The 16,413-nt window shown below is 48.5% G+C and overlaps 1 protein-coding gene across 2 annotated transcripts in view; it reads left to right on the top strand.

The window, feature by feature from the left end:
- Positions 1-10,702: 10,702 nt before the first annotated feature.
- Positions 10,703-16,413, top strand: part of rictora (RPTOR independent companion of MTOR, complex 2 a) — a 215,735-nt gene continuing 210,024 nt past the window's right edge. For both annotated transcript variants that reach the window (XM_063049615.1, XM_063049614.1), the window contains exons 1-2: positions 10,703-10,817; positions 10,986-11,033. In XM_063049615.1, coding sequence (XP_062905685.1) covers positions 10,769-10,817; positions 10,986-11,033 — 97 coding nt within the window. In that variant the 5' untranslated portion in view covers positions 10,703-10,768. The remainder of the gene's footprint in view (positions 10,818-10,985; positions 11,034-16,413) is intronic.

Below are 16,413 nucleotides of genomic sequence, written 5' to 3'. Positions count from 1 at the left end.
CATGGACAAACATACTGGAATGTGAATGGGAAGTAGAATTGAAATGGGTGGCCACTGGGACATCTCACCTTTTGCTCAAGAAAGTGGTCCATCCCCCGACTCTTACCGATGTAGAGGAGGCCGCAGCTGAGCAGGAATGTAGAGTGTCAGCCATGAAATTATGAAAAGGTGAACCTAAAAAACTGCAGTTGTTATGTTCTTGAGTTTGAATTGCTGCACGTAATCCCAATTCAGTTTATCTGTCTTTGTCTTTGTCACTACCTAACAAAAATTTCAATTTCTCCATTGAGCTTTACAGTAATTACAAAGGAGGGCCTGTTCCTTGAGAAAGTAATATTGCCTGTCTGTGCTTTTATTTACAAGAATGTTGAGGGCGGCCTGCTTCTACAAACGAGACAACTGACTGTGACATTAGGATTCAAGATGTGTTCTGTCCTGAACAAAGGGAGTTAGGGAAGTGGAGGAGTCACGATGAGTGGGAAAGGAACTATGCAATGATTATTTGCATGAAAGGAGGGGGTAGTCACAGAGGCAAACAGCATAGATACAGGGCAGCACGGTAGTGTAGTGGTCAGTGAACCACTTTACAGTGCCTGCTTTATGATTGGGGTTCACGTCCCACCTCTGTCTGTAAGGAGTCTGTACATTCTCCGCGTGACTGCGTGGGTTTCCTCCGGGTGCTCCGGTTTCCTCCCACATTCCAAAGGTGTGCAGGTTGGGGTTAGTAAGTTGTGGGCACACTACGTTGGTGCCAAAAGCTTTGTGACGCTTGCGGGCTGCCCTTAGCATATCCTCAGACTATGTCGGTTGTTGATGCAAATGACGCGTTTCACTGTATGTTTTGATGTTCATTCATTCATTATGAGCCGTGTTGAATGACTGGTGATCATGGTCTTTCCATGACTATAATTGTCCTTGGCAAATTTTTCTACAGAAGAGGTTTGCTGTTGTCTGCTTCTGAGCAGTGTCTTTAAAAGAGGGGTGACCCCAGCCATTATCAATGCACTTCAGAGATTGTCTGCCTGGCGTCAGCGGTCACGTAACCAGGAATTGTGACATACACCAACTGCTCATACGACCGTCCACCCCTTCTCCCATGGCTCACATGACCCTGCTCAGGTGCTACACTCATCCAAAGGTGACCTGCAGGCTATTAGAGGGAAGGAGCGCCTTATACCTCCTTTGGTAGAGACATATCTCCACCCCGCACACTCATGTACATGCTTTGATGTACATCTAACAAATTATGCTAATCCTTATCTTTCTTAATCCACATGTCCACCAATCTTGTTTCAACTGCAAACTAACCATACTTGACTTCTTCATTGATAAAGTTCACAAAAAGCAGGGGTCACAGAGCAGATCCGTGTGGAACACCACTGGCCTCCGACCTGCAGGAAGAATACGCTCCATCTCCCACTCTCTGCCTTCCGAGGACAAACCAATTCTGAATCCAAACAGCAATTTAGATTAGATTAGATTATGAAGACACGCAGTCCTCTTTTATTGTCATTTAGTAATGCATGCATTAAGAAATGATACAATATTTCCTCCGGTGTGATATCACAAAACACAGGACAGACCAAGACTGAAAAGGCTAACAAAACCACATAATTATAACATATAGTTACAGCAGTGCAACAATACCATAACTTGAAGAAGAACAGTCCATGAGCACAGTAAAAGTTCGAAGTCTCTCAAATGTCCCACATCTCACGCAGATGGGAGAAGGAAGAAAACTCTCCCTGCCATGCACAACTACAGTCCGACTCTGAGTCGTCCCAAAAAATTCGAGCCTCCGATCAGCTCTCTGACACCGAGTACCGAGCACCATCTCTATCCGAATGATTCGACCTTAATCTCGGTCGCCAACAGCAGGCAAAGCCAGGAATTTTGAGGCCTTCCCACCGGAAGATTCCCGATCGCGCAGTAACAACAGCAGCGAACTGGCATTTCAGAAGTTTCTCCAGATGTTCCTCTGTGCTTTCACATCTGTCTCCATCAAATCAGAATTGTCCACGGCCCCTATTTAACAGATGCGATATCATTTTCACCGGAGGGCTGTGCACGCGCGGCGTGCTGCTATCTCTCCTCCCGCCGTGGATCCCTTGCCTCCTGACTTTCTGAGTGAGCCCACCATGAGGAACCTAGTCAAATGCCTTACTAAAATCCATGTACAGTACATCTACTGCTTTACCTTCAATCACCCGAACCCTCACAAAGCCATGCTGCCTGTCACTATGCTTCTCCAAACGCTCGTACGTCCTCTCCATTAGCTCACCACTGATGTAAGACTCACTGGTCTATAATTCCTAGGATTACCCCTATTACCTTTCATGAATACCTCCAAGAGAACCAAAACCATGTCATTGGATTTGGATGCTCCGGTGCCTCAGTGAGCCAGAGAGCTTTATGCTCTGGCTCTCGGTGGGGTCACCAAAGCGAAACGAGTCAAAGGGCAGAGGCCAGAATAAGAGTGGTCTAGTGGTCCTCCAGTTCTGGGCATTCAGCTCAGAGCTAACAACCCTGACTGGTCAAACAAAATTGTTACAGAAACAGCAATGAAGAATCCTTCGACATCTGAGTTTGACAGTATTCCTGAGTCTCCACCTGGGACTTGCATGCTACGATAGTAAAAACCAAGAGGAAGCCCACCACCAAAACCAACACCAAGACCAAAATTGGTTTCTGGAAGGTTCGTAGAAACCACATACATGACTAGCAAGCTAGCACAAATAACTGCAGAAATGCGCAGTTACAGACTGGACATCAGTGAAAGCGGATGGACAGGGTCCAGCAGACGAAAGGCAGCAACAACTGGGGAAACAGGTTTCTATTTAGGAAGGGAAGATGGCCAGCATCATGATGGCGAGCTGTCATTTTGAAGGATCAGCCAAGTACAGCATCCACACCAAGGTGAATCTGTACCGGTACTGTGCTCCCCTTCACCCATGTGCTTGATCCCATAGAAATTTTACCTGACCTCCCTGATTTGCAATTCTTGTGACTGACTGAAGGACTTCGTAAAGTACATCTTGCCGATTGTTTGAGTGAAAAGACCTTAAACTTGTTAGAACTGAGGATGGATCTGAGCATATCAATGCTTTGACTTGTCTGGCTTTCTGCACCCATTGCAACGCAACCAACACTGCCAGCATCTCCACTGTAAACACCCCTGACTTATTAGATGTTCTTCTGCTGATTCCAATTTCTTTTGCTGGTATAGCCACCCCCAAACCCTGTCACTCCTGTTTCAGGTTCCTTAACACCATCCGTATAAATGTGAGTATAATCACTATACTTTTAGAAACATAGAAACATAGAAAATAGGTGCAGGAGTAGGCTATTCGGCCCTTCGAGCCTGCACCGCCATTTATTATGATCATGGCTGATCATCCAACTCAGAACCCAGCCTTCCCTCCATACCCCTGACCCCTGCAGCCACAAGGGCCATATCTAACTCCCTCTTAAACATAGCCAATGAACTGGCCTCAACAGTTTGCTGTGGCAGAGAATTCCACAGATTCACCACTCTCTGTGTGAAGAAGTTTTTCCTAATCTCGGTCCTAAAAGGCTTCCCCTCTATCCTCAAACTGTGACCCCTCGTTCTGGACCTCCCCAACATCGGGAACAATCTTCCCGCATCTAGCCTGTCCAATCCCTTTAGGATCTTATACGTTTCAATCAGATCCCCCCTCAATCTTCTAAATTCCAACGAGTACAAGCCCAGTTCATCCAGTCTTTCTTCATATGAAAGACCTGCCATCCCAGGAATCAATCTGGTGAACCTTCTTTGTACTCCCTCTATGGCAAAGATGTCTTTCCTCAGATTAGGGGACCAAAACTGCACACAATACTCCAGGTGTGGTCTCACCAAGGCCTTGTACAACTGCAGTAGTACCTCCCTGCTCCTGTACTCGAATCCTCTCGCTATAAATGCCAGCATACCGCTCGCCTTTTTCACCGCCTGCTGTACCTGCATGCCCACTTTCAATGACTGGTGTATAATGACACCCAGGTCTCGTTGCACCTCCCCTTTTCCTAATCGGCCACCATTCAGATAATAATCTGTTTTCCTATTTTTGCCACCAAAGTGGATAACTTCACATTTATCCACATTAAATTGCATCTGCCATGAGTTTGCCCACTCACCCAACCTATCCAAGTCACCCTGCATCCTCTTAGCATCCTCCTCACTGCTAACACTGCCACCCAGCTTCGTGTCATCCGCAAACTTGGAGATGCTGTATTTAATTCCCTCATCCAAGTCATTAATATATATTGTAAACAACTGGGGTCCCAGCACTGAGCCTTGCGGTACCCCACTAGTCACCGCCTGCCATTCTGAAAAGGTCCCGTTTATTCCCACTCTTTGCTTCCTATCTGCTAACCAATTCTCCACCCACACCAATACCTTACCCCCAATACCGTGTGCTTTAAGTTTGCACACTAATCTCCTGTGTGGGACCTTGTCAAAAGCCTTTTGAAAATCCAAATATACCACATCCACTGGTTCTCCCCTATCCACTCTACTAGTTACATCCTCAAAAAATTCTATGAGATTCATCAGACATGATTTTCCTTTCACAAATCCATGCTGACTTTGTCCGATCATTTCACCGCTTTCCAAATGTGCTGTTATCACATCCTTGATAACTGACTCCAGCAGTTTCCCCACCACCGACGTTAGGCTAACCGGCCTATAATTCCCCGGTTTCTCTCTCCCTCCTTTTTTAAAAAGTGGGGTTACATTAGCCACCCTCCAATCCTCAGGAACTAGTCCAGAATCTAACGAGTTTTGAAAAATTATCACTAATGCATCCACTATTTCTTGGGCTACTTCCTTAAGCACTCTGGGATGCAGACCATCTGGCCCTGGGGATTTATCTGCCTTCAATCCCTTCAATTTACCTAACACCACTTCCCTACTAACATGTATTTCACTCAGTTCCTCCATCTCACTGGACCCTCTGTCCCTTACTATTTCTGGAAGATTATTTATGTCCTCCTTAGTGAAGACAGAACCAAAGTAATTATTCAATTGGTCTGCCATGTCCTTGTTCCCCATAATCAATTCACCTGTTTCTGTCTGCAGGGGGCCTACATTTGTCTTTATCAGTCTTTTCCTTTTTACATATCTATAAAAGCTTTTACAGTCCGTTTTTATGTTCTCTGCCAGTTTTCTCTCATAATCTTTTTTCCCCTTCCTAATTAAACCCTTTGTCCTCCTCTGCTGAACTCTGAATTTCTCCCAGTCCTCAGGTGAGCCACTTTCTCTGGCTAATTTGTATGCTACTTCTTTGGAATTGATACTATCCCTAATTTCTCTTGTCAGCCACGGGTGCACTACCTTCCTTGATTTATTCTTTTGCCAAACTGGGATGAACAATTGTTGTAGTTCATCCATGCAACCTTTAAATGCTTGCCATTGCATATCCACCGTCAATCCTTTAAGTGTCGTTTGCCAGTCTATCTTAGCTAATTCACGTCTCATACCTTCAAAGTTACCCCTCTTTAAGTTCAGAACCTTTGTTTCTGAATTAACTATGTCACTCTCCATGTTAATGAAGAATTCCACCATATTATGGTCACTCTTACCCAAGGGGCCTCTCACGACAAGATCGCTAATTAACCCTTCCTCATTGCTCAAAACCCAGTCCAGAATATTTTCCATCACATGACAGTTAAATGCACTTACCAGATCAGTTTTATATTTTCCTATCCTTTTTACCTCTAACAAATGACAGTCTATGTCAGGCCATACAAGCTTCCATGGAGCTACAACCAGATAAACTACTGAAGGACTTATGCATAGTGTCATGATGAGAACTTTTCTCGTAATGTCAACAAAACTAAAGAGCTTCTCATTGATTTCAGAAGGAGGGGCAATGAATATCGATGGCGCTGAGATTGAGTTGCTTCAAGTCCTAGGATTGAACATCACTGATAACTGGTCCAACCATACAAACACCATGGCCAATAAAGTGCTTCTACTTCCTTAGGAGGCTAAAGAAGTTTGCATCTCTCCTTTCACCCTCCAACTCTTTACAGTACCTGCAACCCAGGTTCAATTCCTGCTGCTGTCTGTAAGGAGCTTGTATGTTCTCTCCGTGACCACATTGGTTTCATCTGGGTGCTCTGGTTCCCTCCCACAGTCCAGAGACGTACCACTTGGTAGGTTAATTGTCCTGTGATTAGGCTGGGGGGGATGCTGGGTGAAGGGCCAGAAGGGACTATTCCATGCTTTATCTCAATAAATAAATAGTTTTAAAGAATGCACCATGGAAAGCATATGGATGCATCTTGCCTTAATACGCAACTGCTCTATCTTCATTGGACCACCTCTCGCTTCCCCTCCACGTGTTTCTCTGTCTACACTTCTCACTGCCTTGGTAAAGCAGCCACCCTAATCAAAACCCCACCCCACCCACCCCGGACATTCTCTCTTCTCCCTTCTCCCTTTGGACGGAAGATACAAAATCCTGAAAGTACGTACCATCTGGGCTCAAGGACAATTCCACGCCACTGTTATAAGACTATTTAAAAGACTCCTAGTATGGTAAGTTCAAGTTCAAATTTCTAGTCATTCAGTCATACGCATGTTCACTCGTTGTGTGCCATGTCATATGACATGGGCCATCCTGGTCTTTCCATGACCATGATTGTTCTTGGCAAATTTTTGGACAAAAGTGGTTTTCCTTTTTTCTGTAATTTATTTTTTATTGAAGTTCATCATCAAACAAAACTTCCCATAAGATGTATTTCAGATACTGTACATATATATCATATAGTCATATTTGTCACAGATCTCTACATAATGTTTATCTGAGGTATACACTTATAGAAAGGAGAGAAAGAAAGAACAATCGAAAGAAGAAAACTATGTACAAAGTAAGGAATGATCTTTTTTTTACAACATATTCATTGACTTGTGAGAATAAAATCAGGCCTATGAGGTGTTATGTAGTTAAACCATTTTTCCCAGTATGAATCAAACTGTTCCAACTTATGATTAACAGATGCTGTTATCTTCTCCATTTTGTAAATGTCCATTGTAATTTCCATCCATACATTTAAAGTTAGGCTCTAAAAGTGGTTTTCCATTGTCTTCTTCTGGGCAGAGTCTTTACAAGATGGGTGACTCCAGCCATTATCAATACACTTCAAAGATTGTCTGCCTGGTGTCGGTGGTCACATAACCAGGACGTGATATGCACCAGTTTCTCATCTTACTATCCACCACCTGCTCCCGTGGCTTCACGTGACCCTGATCGAGGGGACTAAGCAGGTGCTACACTTTGCCCAAGGGTGACCTACAGGCTAGCGGAGGGAAGGAGAACCTTACACCTCCTTAGGTAGAGCTGTATCTCCACCCCGCCAGCCAAATACACATGTATACCGCTAAACTAGACATGATTTCTCTGGGGCCAAGGTGCTAAGTACCTTACATACACTCACACATAGTTACGATAGCACATACAGTCACAAAATAATGTTCTCACAAGTCCCTGAGTGCCATAGCCTGAAGGTTGGTGGTACATGGGATGTTGTCCTGGAGCCATGTTTCTGCAAGAATGAGCTCACAGCAGTTCCTCATCTCACGCTGGGTCAGCCGCAGATCAAGGCAATCCAGGTTATCTTCCAGGGAGTGAACACTGGAGAGCAGCACCGACAGGCCTTCAGGGATCAGCCCCCAACCCAGCATGGATTCCAGCATCCACCGCGCCTCTCTTCCCTCCTGCAGCTCCCCCATCATCGGTCTCACCAATGAACCAGGCAATGTCCAACAGGGACTTGAAATCACAAGAAAAAACGTTTAAGACAAACATTTGTACCATTTATTGAACGAGGCGGGGCTGCTGCGACCAAGCACATCTCTGTCTTATCAGAATGCTAACGTAGAATCTTGGCCTTACGATCTATCTCGTTATGGCCTTGCATAGCCTTGCACAATGACCAATTAACCAATGACCAGCCTAAGCACAGGACAATTAACCTACCAACTGGTATGTCTCTGGACTGTGGGAGGGAACCAGAGTACCTAGAGGAAACCATCGTGGTCACGGAGAGAACGTACAAACTCCTCGGCAGGAATTGAACCCGGATTGCAGGTACTGTAAGGTGTTGGAGGGTGAAAGGAGAGATGCAAACGTCTTTAGCCTCCTGAGGAAGTAGAAGCACTTTATTGGCCATGGTGTTTGTGTGGTTGGACCAGTTACCAGTGATGTTCAATCCTAGAACTTGAAGCAACTCACTCTCAGAACCATCGTTATTCATCACCCCTCCTTCTGAAATCAACGAGAAGCTCTTTAGTTTTGCTGACATTATGGGAAAGGTACTCATCACAACACTATGCCAGTGGGTTCTTCATCTCCTTCTTGAACTCTGTCTCATTGCTTTTTGAAGTTCAGCCCAGTACAGTGATAACATCTGCAAACTTGCTGCTGCAGTGAGCGAAGAGCCCTCCCACTCAGACATGAGTATACAGGGAGGAGAGTAGGGAGTTGAGGACACACCTCTGTGGGCAGCAGGGTTGAAGATCATGGGTTCACTAACTCTTCCCTACACCTACTCAGCCATTCACACACCCTGACCCCAAAAGCCTCATATTCTGTCACTCACCAATGGCCCAATCCCATTCACAAGCCCCATCCCTCTTCCCACAAATCCCATCCACCCTTTTCCCCTGAAGAAACTCTGCCCTATAACTTATGGTGTTATGCCCTTTTCTCTGCTACAAGCCCTGCTCCTCTCCACAATGCATACCACTTCTCGCCTCCAAACAAGCCCTGTACCCTCCCTCCTCTTCCACCACAAGCACCACCTGTTTCCCACACCACCCCGTCTCAGCAGCAGCCCCTCCCCTTCTCCTCCCCAGCGCGCTCTGCTCTTCTCCCCTTTCCCAGAAGCCCCTCTCTCCATCAGTCCCCAAGCTTCGAAAACCCTTTTCCACCACAAGCCCCTTCCCACATCACTACCCCTCTCCCGCACAAATTCTACCACACCCCCACTACAAGCCTGCCCCAAAGCCTCTCACTTTTTTCCCCACAAATCACGCCCCTCACCCAACACCCTCCTCCAACAAGACCCATCCATCTCCCATAACTTTACCCAACCCCACAGAAGCCCCACCTCTTTTCCCACGCACCTTCCACTCTCCTCTCCACAATCCACATACCTTCCACATTCACTTTCCCTCTCTTCCCTACAAACCCCACCCCTACCCTTTCCCCACAATTCCTGATTTTCCTCCTCACACCCTCCCCTTCTCTTTCCACAAGCTCCTCTTTCTACATCCCTCCTCTTCCCTACCAGCCCTGACCTCCCGCCTTTTTCAACAAACACTGCCCCTTCTCCCCACTCCCTATGTCCCTCCCCTCACAACCCCACACCCTCACACTCCCACTACGCATACTCCCCCCTCACATTTCCATCCCCTCTTCCCAGGCCCCTCACCTCGCACCCCTCCTCTGCCCATGCCCCACCCCTCACACCTCCCTCTCACCATACCCCTTCCCTCCTCTCCCAACGCCACTCTCCTTGTTTCTACCCATGCCCCTCCACTCGTCCTCTCCAGCTTCTGCAAGTCTCCCCTTGCCCCCCTCCCCTCGTCTCTACCCTCACCCCCTCCCCTCGTCTCTACCCTCACCCCCTCCCCTCGTCTCTACCCTCACCCCCTCCCCTCGTCTCTACCCTCGCCCCCTCCTCCCCTCGTCTCTACCCTCGCCCCCTCCTCCCCTCGTCTCTACCCTCGCCCCCCTCCCCTCGTCTCTCTCCACACCCCTATCCTCCTCGCCCCAGCCCTGCCCCTCGTCTCTCCCCCAGCCCTGCCCCTCGTCTCTCCCCCAGCCCCGCCCCTCGTCTCTCCCCCAGCCCCGCCCCTCGTCTCTCCCCCAGCCCCGCCCCAGTATCTCCCCCAGCCCCGCCCCAGTATCTCCCCCAGCCCCGCCCCAGTATCTCCCCCAGCCCCGCCCCAGTATCTCCCCCAGCCCCGCCCCAGTATCTCCCCCAGCCCCGCCCCAGTATCTCCCCCAGCCCCGCCCCTCGTCTCTCCCCCAGCCCCGCCCCTCGTCTCTCCCCCAGCCCCGCCCCTCGTCTCTCCCCCAGCCCCGCCCCAGTATCTCCCCCAGCCCCGCCCCAGTATCTCCCCCAGCCCCGCCCCTCGTCTCTCCCCCAGCCCCGCGCCCCAGTATCTCCCCCAGCCCCGCCCCAGTATCTCCCCCAGCCCCGCCCCTCGTCTCTCCCCCAGCCCCGCCCCAGTATCTCCCCCAGCCCCGCCCCTCGTCTCTCCCCCAGCCCCGCCCCAGTATCTCCCCCAGCCCCGCCCCTCGTCTCTCCCCCAGCCCCGCCCCAGTATCTCCCCCAGCCCCGCCCCTCGTCTCTCCCCCAGCCCCGCCCCTCGTCTCTCCCCCAGCCCCGCCCCTCGTCTCTCCCCCAGCCCCGCCCCAGTATCTCCCCCAGCCCCGCCCCAGTATCTCCCCCAGCCCCGCCCCTCGTCTCTCCCCCAGCCCCGCCCCTCGTCTCTCCCCCAGCCCCGCCCCAGTATCTCCCCCAGCCCCGCCCCAGTATCTCCCCCAGCCCCGCCCCAGTATCTCCCCAAGCCCCGCCCTTTGTGTCTCCCCCCCCCACGTCCCGCCCCCGGTCTCCCCCCACGCCCCGCCCGCACTCATTGACTGCCGCAGGCCAAGTCTCGCGAGAGGGCAGCGCGGCGCTTCCGCTGTGGTGTGGCTGGCGCGATGCCCCGGCAGAGAGCGGAGAGCCCGTGAAGATGGCGGTCAGCATCCGCGGCTGCTCCGTCCGGAGCCTCCGCATCCGAGGTACCCGCGCCGGCGACCGCCGCCTCCCCTCTTCCCCTCCCCTCCCCTCCCCTCCCCTCCCCCTCCCACGGCTGCAGCTTTAAATGAAAACGCCTGACTTACCCTGAGAGGAAACCATTAACCGTGTTGTTTTCTCTCTCCCTCCCTCCTCACATATTCGGCCGGCAGGGCGGAATGACAGCGGCGAGGAGAACGTACCGCTTGACCTGACCCGAGGTAAGAAAACGGGGCGGGGAGGGGAGGGGAACCGCAAGGCCGGCGCCGGGGCCGGGGCTGGGGCTGGGGCGCTGCCGGACTCCCTGACCCCCTCCGTCTGGCCCTGGACACCCTCTTGACTGGATGCGGCAGGCGGGCGGGCGGGCGGGCGCCGGCTGTTCAAATGCCAACGGCTTGGGGTGTGTGTGTCTGTGTGTGCAGGGACGGGATCCACTGAGGGGTGAGGGAGACACTGGGGGAGGGTGACCATCGACTGAGTTGGTTGTAGGCGAGAGGGGGAGGGATGATTGAGTGGAATGTTGGGGGGGGGATCACTCAGAGGGGAGCTTGATCACTGGATGGGGAGGGATGACTGAGTGAGGTGCCGTGGGAACCACTGGATACAGGGTGACCAGTGGGAGTGGGTGATCACTGGATGGGGAGTGGTAGAAGATGTAGGGATGAACCATGATGAGGAAGGGGCTAGGGATGTGAAGGAGTGTTGTGCTGTTGGATGGAGCAGCAGGGAAGACTTGCCAGAGGACAGGAGGCAAGTTGTGATGAAGATGCCAGCTGAATCTTGGCCTTCTGGATTGTACACTCCATAAGCTTCCCGTTCCATCTTTGTGGCTGTGGTACCACTCATTGTAGTACTATTGTTCTGTGGATGGCCAATTATTCCATATTTTCTTTCCCCTTCTGTGATTCCACTTCACATGCCTCAACTTCATGGTGCAAGCATTGTCATCCATCACCCCAACTGTACCATAACATTGTCATCTCCCATCCAACTTAACGGTGCACATTTAAAATTGACCACAAAGGTCTTTCAAACTCATCAGGTCCACTGATGTCCTTAAAGAGGAGGAAATCTGTCCTTGGAAAACAATTACCCTTCCATAGATGCTGCCTAGCCTGCTGAGTTCCTCCAGCATTTTGTGTGGGTTGCTTTGGATTTCCAGCATCGGCAGATTTTCTCATGTTTGGAAATCTGTCCTTACCTAATCTGGCGTACATATGGTTCCAGATCTGGCAATGTAATTGACTCTTCATTGGCCTAGGAGGCCACTCAGAGCAATTATGAGCAGTTAACTGATGTCTTTCCATTGATTTCCATATCCAGGGAAATTATACAAATCTCATCCCAACCATTCCTTCCATTTGCTGCCCTTGACACTAACTGAGCAGGAACATTTGTTCATCAAAGCCTGTGCTGAGAGTAGTACCGTTTGGGGATTTTACAAGCACTTTGCTATATCAGAATCAGGTGTATTGTCACTGACATAGGACATTTGTGGCAGCAAATAGTGCAAAAAGAGAGTGAATGGTTCATGGACTATTCAGAAGGGGAAGCTGTTTCTAAAATGTCAAGTGTGTGTCTTCCAGCTCCTGTACCTCCTCCCTGATGGTATTAATGAGAAGAGGGCATGTCCTGGGTGGTGGGGGGTCCTTAATGATGAATGAGGCTTTCTTGAGGGATCGCCTATTGAAGATGTCCTCGATGCTGGGGAGGCCAATGCCCGTGATGGAGCTGGCTGAATTTACAGTCCTCTGCGACTTTTTCCAGTCCTGTGCATTGGACCCTCTAACTAACGATCTTGATTATTTAGCATCCCAGAGACACCCTCTCCTCCAAATACCCAGGGAACAAATGAAAACCCCTTATCCATTGACTAAGAAAACTAACGTTTGACAAAAGGCGCTGTGATGCGATTCAGCTCTATCACAGCAGTACTTTCACTATATTCCTGAGATATTGTTTTTCTAACAGTTAAAACATATGGTATGTCAACCAGTGTGGTGCCTGCACTGTCTGTTACTGGACAAGTGGCTGGAGTTCTGGATCATTGATTCTAACTCAAGTTTAAATCCCAGGATAGCAATTGGGGAATTTGAAAAGAAGTAATGGAACAAAATTTGGTAGTGTCGGTCAGAGTAACGAGAAGACTAGTCAATTGTTGTTTTAAAAAAATCTGAATTACTAATGACCTTGGGGAGGAAATAGGCCTTCCTCACTCATTCTGGCCTGTATGTGCTCCAGGCTCTCAAATGTGGTTAACTGAACGTAGAACAGGCCATTCTGCTGATAGTATCTGCGGCAGCCATGGGCCCCACCCCAACACTGACCTGTTCATTGACTCACTTTCAAGGATTCTCCATCTCATTTTCTCTATTTATTGCTTATTTATGTTTTACTTATTTATTTATATTTATTTTTGTATTTACACAGTTTGTCCTGTTGGACGTGGTTTTTCATTGATTCTATTGTTTTTCTTCTATTTGCTGTGAATGCCAGCAAGGAAATGAATCTCAGGGTTGTAGATGGTGACACATAAAGTTTGTACTTTGATAATAAATTTACTTTGAACTTTGATGCCAAATTAACCCACCTGCTCTCACATGGTGGGTAGTTCTCCATTCCTGGCATGTTCATGTGTATTTAATGCTGCTCAATTGGAACTATCGTATCTGGTTCCACTACTTTCCCTGCAAACATCTCCGAGGCACCAACCACACTCTATACACATCTCCTTTGAACTTCCACCAGTTTCCCTGCAAACATCTTCGGGTCACCAACCACACTCTATACGCATCTCCTTTAAACCTCCCTCCCCCCTCCGGTATTAATTCATGTCGTCTGGTATTTGGCGGTTCTACTCTGAGGGAATATTGTCCATTGCCTATCTGTGTCCCTTTATTTTATGATCCTCCATCGTCTTCCCTCAGCCTCCAATACGCCAGAGAAAATCCAAATTTGTCCTCCCCTTCCTTTTGCTATTAATCTTTAATCCAGGCAGCATCCCACTGATCCACTTCTGCACCCTCTCAAAAACTTCATGCTTCCAATTAGACTAAGACAATGGAACCGAATTAAGACATTTGGTCCATTTGAGTCTGCTCTGCCTCTTCATCATGGCTAATTTATTTTTCCCCTCGGCCCCTTCTCCCCATAACCTTTGACGCCATGACTAATTAAGAACCTGTCGACCTCCCCTTTAAATATGCCGAATGCATTGGCCTCTACAGTCGTCTGTGGCAATGAATTCCACAGTTTCACCATGCTCAGAAGTTGATTCTCAACTATCTTTGATGAGGTGAAATTAAAGAAGAACAGTAAATACTGGTGTTAGCAGAGACTTCCACATCCTGTTGATGGATCTCCCAGTATCAGTTCAAATTTGCCCAAAAGAACAGTCTAGCACAGGAACAGCCTGTTTGGCCCACAATGGCTGGTGCTGGACATGATCTCTTTTGCCAACACAATGTCCATATCCCTCCATCCCCACCATACTGATGTACCTCTGTAAAATTGTCTTGAACACAATGCCCATATCCCTCCATCCCCACCATACTGATGTACCTCTGTAAAATTGTCTTGAACACAATGCCCATATCCCTCCATCCCCACCATACTGATGTACCTCTGTAAAATTGTCTTGAACACAATGCCCATATCCCTCCATCCCCACCATACTGATGTACCTCTGTAAAATTGTCTTGAACACAATGCCCATATCCCTCCATCCCCACCATACTGATGTACCTCTGTAAAATTGTCTTGAACACAATGCCCATATCCCTCCATCCCCAGCAGACTGATGTACCTCTCTGAAATCCTCTTGATTTCTGGAACCAACTGTACTTTGTATCAAGAAGAACTTATAAATGTTTAACTTTCCCCACTCGCCTACAGTGCACGTCCTGTAGTACTTGATGTTTTCCCCAGGGGCGAGAGGAAGACTTTGTGACTCTCATAATTTTATAAACTGCCCATTTGGTGCCCAGCCATTGCTGCGGTGTTGCCAGGGTCTGACCCTCCGACCTGCCTCAGGTCCCACACCACCAGGTTCATCAATAGGATAGTACCTCTCAACCATCGGGCCCTTGAACCATTTGTCCCAGGACTGAAACATTCCCACAAGCTAAGGACTCACTTTCAAGGAATCTGTCTCACGTTCTCGATATTTATTGCGTATTTTTTTTTGTAGTTGCATTTGTTGTTGTTTGCACATTGGCTGTCCGTCTTATGTGCGGTCTTGTCTTTCTTTGTATTTACTGAGTAGGCTCTCGAGCAAATGAATCTTGACGACATAAGTGTACTTGGACAGTAAATTTACTTTGGATTTCCTGAGCTTTGAAGCGGTCAGCCAGTATCAGTATCTCGGGGGTGGTGGGGAAAAGCCCCGTCTGACCGCGCTGTGCCACGGCGTTTGGCCGGCTCCCTGCTTCGGCCATGTATCGGTGTCATTGCTGACCGGCAGGCGTTTCTGTGTCACTTTCCTTGTGGGGAATGTTTTATTGCCTTTCTTGTTTGGGTGGAGAGAGAGGAGGATGACGGGTCGGCCACGTCCTGCAGGGGAGGGCCGGGGCCGGGGCCCCGCCGGTGTCCGCGCACGGACACGGGCACGGAGCGGCCCCGGCTTGTGTGAGAGACGCGAGGCCGATGATCTGTGCTCACCAGAGCATCGGCCCGTTAACCAGGGCTGATCCAGTCCCTCTACCCATTTTTGGTCATGAGCGTGGCCAGGTCGCCGCGGTCTGTCACTTTCCGGCTAAAATGTTATTTTTGACTTTCCCCGGTAGAATTAGCAACTGCTGTTAGTTCCATTTCATTCCGTGTTTGACTCGAGAGTTGTTTGTGGTGTATCGGTATCTCCCCCCACCCCCTGCACGCCTGGACGTCACCCATTTTGAAATAACCTCATTGTTTATACGGGACTGTGGATGCAGACGAAAGTCGGGAGAAACGGGCTCCATTTCTCTTTGTATTCCACACCTTTCCCCAACAGCGCCGTCTCTGCTGCAGCAGCCCTGTCTTCAATGTTAAACTCAGTCAACACGAGTTAGGATGGTGCCAGTTTGAAAATAGATTTTCTACCGCTACGCAGAGCATAATGAGATCTGGAAATTTGAAAGAAAAACCAAGCACATTTATATGTATGTGAAGAAAAGAATCAAGTTACTAATTAAGAAGTTAATTTAAGTGGTGGATCGGTGTATATTTTGATCAAAGCCGTGGGATGTTTGGATGCAAAAGATGTACTGTATAATTAACTGGACTTTCTCATTAATTCTTTGGTGTATTATTAGAAGGCATATAACTGGTTCCTTTTATACACAGCAATTAAGACAATAAGGGTGCTGTGATTTGATTCTATCATTTCTATATATTAACCATGGTTGTGATTGGTGGGGTTACTTCTATTATTAACAAATATAAACTGTCACAGACATCGGAGTGTATGGAGATAATTCTAAAACACCATCTGAGATTGCTTTGAGTCTCTTTTTGAAGTGATCTGATATTGCTTTCACTGTCTGATGTTGTTGATAGACAGCATGATTTTAATTGCTATCTATTGATTTTTTTTTCCAGTTGAATTTTTAGCAAATGTTACAG

This window comes from Mobula hypostoma, chromosome 5 (genome assembly GCF_963921235.1).
Source record: "Mobula hypostoma chromosome 5, sMobHyp1.1, whole genome shotgun sequence".
NCBI lineage: Eukaryota > Metazoa > Chordata > Chondrichthyes > Myliobatiformes > Myliobatidae > Mobula > Mobula hypostoma.
Note: the sequence above shows the minus strand (reverse complement) of the source record. Positions and strands in the feature narration are given on the sequence as shown.